At 49.9% G+C, this 5,631-nt stretch overlaps 1 protein-coding gene across 1 annotated transcript in view; it reads right to left on the bottom strand.

Annotated features, from left to right (window-relative positions):
* MLLT6 (MLLT6, PHD finger containing) overlaps nt 1-5,631 on the bottom strand; it is a gene marked incomplete at both ends in the record, with an annotated part of 31,547 nt that overhangs the window by 11,921 nt on the left and 13,995 nt on the right. Inside the window, one exon of the mRNA XM_010175574.2 lies at nt 936-1,034. Coding sequence (XP_010173876.2) covers nt 936-1,034 — 99 coding nt within the window. The remainder of the gene's footprint in view (nt 1-935; nt 1,035-5,631) is intronic.

Raw genomic sequence — 5,631 nt, forward strand, 5'->3', positions numbered from 1 at the left:
AAGGTCCAGGCACTGGAGTTACCTCACTTGTTCCCTGACCCTGAACACCTGCAAACTTGGCCTTCACCTTGTTGTGTACAAGGCTCAAGGCAAGTTCTGCTGTATCTGTTCTGCATTACTGGAGTTTGGGGCTGGCAGGAATTACAGAAAGCTCAGGGCTATCCTAACTCACAGCCAGGTGCAAGAGTCCCTGGCAGCAGAATGGTTTCAGCAGCGAAGAGCAAAAATACACTGACATCCTGACTGTGCTCCACCAGCCCTGGGCAAAGCCACATCTTCCCAGCAGGGAACTGGACTGTCTCTACACCTCAGAAGCAAAATAGGCCAGTACATTGTGCCCCTCTGCCTGACTCTTCCTGAAATTGAAGAACTAAATAGAAACCAACCACCCATTGTCACACACAGGAAAGCTACCTCTGTTATGCACTTTGAAGATCTTATGTGCTTCTAAGATTGTCTGGGGTTATTTTTCCCCCTCAGCTACATGAGTTTGTCTAATAAAGGATAACACCTCCTCCCACAAGCCTTGCCTTGCTTATCCACCTGCCCGAGCTGTTTACAACGTGGCAGCAGGAAAGGCCAAAGCACAGATATTTATCTATTCCATGAGAGCTTCGAATCTGAACATCTGCTGCAGAACAGGCTGGCACTTACAGCTCAATCACTTGGGAGTTTAGCTCCATGATTGTGTTGTCAGTGCTGACAGAAATCAAGACAGCTGCCGTGTTAAATTCCCAAGGTGGGCATTGAGGTGGGGAGTCAGGCAGAGAGGGAGAGAATGTGACGAATCAGGAATCAAAATAAATGGACAAAAGCCCTTTCTCTGTTCTTCCACACTCTCCTCCCCACTTCCAAGGAAAGCCAGTGTTGCTGGTTTCCCCCTGGCCTCCCTCCCCACCCTGCATTCACACACTCACATCCTCTGGGTTTGGTACCTTCTCTGCAGCGATGGGCACTGAGGATGGGGTAAGGCTGGTGGGAGACTCCGGACGCTTTTTGTGCTTCTGTTTAGGTCTCTCCTTGTCCTTTCGACTCTGCAAAAGAAATCAAGAGTACTGGAAGGCTAACTTTTCCTCTGCTGAGAATAGCAGTTGTAAGGGAAAAGAAAGGAGGGTGTGTAGGGGTGGATTTACAACCATACATTCATATTCCTCTTTCCTTCTCCACCCATCCACACGAGCCCAGTATCCCTTCCCCCACATCCCAGCTTCTGGCTGGGAGCATCCCACTATCTATGCCCCAGCTGCAGTCAACATCTGGAGTGCAGAATGTCAACAGAAGCCCCCAAATCAGTTTATGGTAAGATGATAGGGAAGGACTTAATGAGCTCTGGCTGATTTCAAGAAACCTGAGCTTTCCTCTTGCTACTTCCCCAAAGGGACTCGGTGCCCCCTTACCCTCGCTCTCTACCATCTTCAAGGGTTTCTCAGATCCACCCTGTACAGCCAATGGGAGAATCTTGATTTCAGCACGTGTTGCAGAGATCAGTCAGCAGAGATCTCAGAGCTTAAGCTTGAACCTAACCTAGAGATCCCTCACATCTCCCCTCCCAACAGACACAGCTGGGCTGGGTCCATCTCTGCTAACAGGAGACAGACTATTTAGTTTGATTTCTTTATCCTGTTTTTTCCTCACACTAAAACCCCAGAAACATGAGATTCTTCAAATTGCAAACCAAGGAAAAATCACGGCCTGAGAAACACTGAGTCCTGCCCTCGCTGATGTCATATTCTCCTGGGGAATGGACTGTCACCAAGGAGGTTGTTCTCATATCGTGCTATCTGGATGTTTATGCTAAAACTGAGATGTTCTCAGTGAAAGGACTGAAAACATAGGCCTGTGTGACCTCAAGGCAGTGGGGTTTGAGGATGCCCAGGCCAGCTGGCATACAGGATGGATGGATAGAAAAGCATGCTCCATCACACACTCCTGCTTCCTCCCTGTCTTCCTCAGCTGCATGCTCCCGTGGGGACATACTCAGTTGACTACCACAGCTTTTCCATGCTACCCATGTCAGCTAAATATGTGGCCTTCATTACTGAAGCTGCAGAAATCTTTGTGCTGAGTTCCAGACTTCCCAGTGTGGCCACTGGTGTGTGGACCAAGAGAGCTGCTGTTAGATAAACATCTGTGTGATACACAGGGCTTAGAAAAACTCATCCTCTTGTCTCTGAGACCTGTTTGTGGGCAAGGATGCCCACTCTGGTATAACTCCCTTGCATGGGTGTTGTATTCTAGCAGCTGAAGTCCTCAGTCTGGACCAAAGGTGTGTTCAGAACAGTCACATCAAAATTCATTGACTCTCCAGAAAGATGCTGATTGCTCCCTCATGCAGGCAAAGCCCCGAGGCTACAGCTGCCAGCACATGCCAAAGTTGGGATGCTGTCAGGGGAAGATGCATTTGCAGCAAATTATAAGCTCCACTGTATGTTTTTGGGGAGGAGAGAAGAAACTGGAATAAATAGCTTAGGAAAAAATGTGCTAAATGGGAAAATAAAAGGGTTAGGAAGAGCAGGAGGAAAAGGCTGGAAAAGGCAGGCATGAGGTGAAGTAGAGGTGAAGCAAAAGTGCTCCAGAAATCAGCACCTTTCAGTGTGGGTTTGGCTGGATTTCCATTGCACTTGAAAGAGGAGACCCATGCTGCAGCCACCAGTGACTCTGCCAGCGTGAGCCTGCCACGACACCACAGAAGCTTCCACTGGGATGAGCTGGTGAAAAAAGGAGGCAAATCCAGCCTAGAGCTTTCACTGCACTTGCTGAGTGCCCAACACTGCCAATATCCATCATTTTTTCACAAGACTCCTGGTGTTTGGCATATCTGTTAAAGCCTCTGTTCCTAGAGCTACAGTATTTTACAAGAACCTGTTTTCTTTTTTTCCCCTTTCTTTGACACACATTTCCAGCTTTGGCAGGGAACAAGGAAAGCTTGAAAATGTGATTTCTACAGACTAAGTGCAGAAAGAGAAATTAAAATGAAATCTTTACTAAATCTCGTATTTTAAATACTTGAGGGCTTCTTGTGCTAGAAACTCTTAAGTCTCATGGGCCTTCTAGGACAGGAAGATGGGGAAGCTGTGGCCCAGTTAGTTAAGCAGCTCGTCACAGACCACGTACACATCGGTGTTCGTTATTCCAGTAGTAGTAACAATTTGCACTCCCTTAATAGCACACAGCAGAAAGTTCCAAAGAGCTGAAGAGAGGTTTTTACTATCTACTTCTCGTATTACAAATGGGGAAACCAGGGCACATGGGATGAGAGAACTTGCTAAGATTTCACAAGAAGTAATCCAAAAATTCAGGAAGGAAAGTCAGGGATCCCCACCCCACCTAGACACACACTCGCCTACTTGCAGATATTGCCAGTGCCGCTCACGGAAGCCAGAAATGGAAAACAAGAGCCAGACACCTCATTACAATACATTTTGCCAAATAAATACATAAACCCTGGCCCTTAAACTTTCTGAATACTGCAAGGCTTATTCTCTCATTTTCAGACTCTTAATCCCAAATGCATTTCAATCATGAAGTTGTAACAGGGAGGAATAAGATACCACGCTGCAAACACCAGTGAGACAACACTGAAATGATTTAATTCTATGTATCATGGTCAAGATGAGACAAGGCAGAGCCAAGCCATTTTGCCTAATGACAATGAACCTACACACCTACATACACACGTGCACATGCGTGGGGAAAAGCAGAAATGTCCTGACTGTCACCACAGTGAACCATAAAACCTCCCACTTTTCATTGTGATGGCAACCACCAAACTCACATCCTTCAGCTTCAAAATCCTGGCTGTCTCCTGTCTGAAAAAAAAATCTCCCTTCACTGTCGGCAGCACAGAGCCTACAACAGCTAACTGAGCAGTCCCCTGGTTCTATGTAGGAGTGTGTACATATGTACATATTCAGCAAGAACCCAGCCTGCACAACAGGGACCAGATTTCTGGAACGCCTCAGCTCCCATTTAGATGCTTGAATATATGGTCAGGTTTTTCCAAAAAGTTAAACGCTGGGTATTAAGTTCTTTTGAAGATCTGGCCCTGACTACATGTGCTGAGCAACTGCACTCAAACTATTTAGAAAATCTGTCCCACAGAGACCAGTCTTCGTGCTCTGCTCAAAGGACTGCATTGAAACCAGCCCGACCGCAGCCCGACGAGGAGCTCCACAGCACTTCTGCTGAGGGTCCCTGCACGCAGCCCCAGGCCATGCCCACAGGCTCACCTCTGTCCTGCTTACCAAGCACTTCTCCCTCTCCCACACCACCTCCTCTCCAGGCTCTCTGTGTCACTTCTGCTTGGGCAGAGTAGAAACCCACAGGGCTGGGTGCCCAGGAGCTCTCTGGGCTACAGTCAGAAGCCCTAGAGCTTCGCAGAGTTGGGGTGCCCACTGCCTTTGCACACCCAGGAGCACCCATCTCCCACCATCCAGTTACTCTCTAATACTTTTGGGTACTCAGAAGGGCAACAGGATGTAACATTTTCCTCAGTATTACTGGAGCAATGCAGTGGCCTGTGTTAAATGGGCAGGACAATTAACTCCATCATCCCCTGGACATTTTGCAGATGGGCTGGGCAGCCCTCAGACCAAGGCACTGGTGGGAAGGTTACTTTGGCTGCCTGCAGAGACCGTGGCACTGAGACCATCAGGGTGCTCAGTCACTCCTGGCTATCTTGGCTGTGTTGACAACCCTCAAACAACCCGGGGTGTTCCCCAGCTGCACCAGAGGCTTTTAAACGTGCGGGTTCTCTCCAGGAACCGGAAGGCTCCAAATGCTTCCTGCAAGAGCCACAGAGTGCAAAGGGAGGGGAGGGCAAGAGGACAGGGGGGAAGCAGCACTCTCCTCTGCCTCTCAAGTGCCTTCTCCTCACCTGGCATTTCTGTGTCCAGCACTTCATCTCCCTGGCATGCAGGCACTCTCCTCTGCAAACCCTCCTTCCAGGAAATTTCATAGAGAACACAGCCACCAGCCCAGCCTGCCCACAGAGACCTGCCTGGCTGTGCCATGGAGTCAGGGGATGAGGAGGAGGAGGGAGAGTGGGTGCACTGTGAAAGCAGGAAACCATCCAACACCCCGATCCCATCTTTGCAAGCAAAAGCCAAGCCCTACCTTGCAGCCTCTCCGTGCTCCCTGCAGCAGGCTGGCTGGTTGGGTGAGCTGTGATCTACAGGGAACGTCAACCTGCCCCCAGCAACGAACTTCATGGAAAACAAACTCTCTCCATGCAGGACTGAGCAGCTGGGGCTTGGCATGTGGGCATGGAGCAGGCCAGGCCTGCGGCGGGGGGAGCGTGGCTGCATGGGGGGCGTGCCGGCGACACCAACTCCCTTCGAGCTCCCCAGCGCAGGAGGAACCAAAGAGGATCTCTCGCTGCCAAAAAGGGTTGTGCACAGCTCTGCTCACTCCCCCCACTGCCGTCTCCCCTTCCCCGAGCCCCCTCTTCTAATCTGCTGGACACCAGCAATTGGATCATTAAAAGTAGATTGGGCAGGAGAAGGAGGGAGGGAAGAGCTGGGAAGAGCTAAGTGGGCTCTGCTGCTCCCTCCCTCTTTCCCAGGCTCTCTGAACTCCCTCACTCAGGAGGAGGAGGAGGAGGAGGAGGCCTGGCTCTGGGCTGCAGCCATG

Source organism: Antrostomus carolinensis, unplaced genomic scaffold (assembly GCF_000700745.2).
Source record: "Antrostomus carolinensis isolate BGI_N321 unplaced genomic scaffold, ASM70074v2 scaffold40579, whole genome shotgun sequence".
Classification (NCBI taxonomy): domain Eukaryota; kingdom Metazoa; phylum Chordata; class Aves; order Caprimulgiformes; family Caprimulgidae; genus Antrostomus; species Antrostomus carolinensis.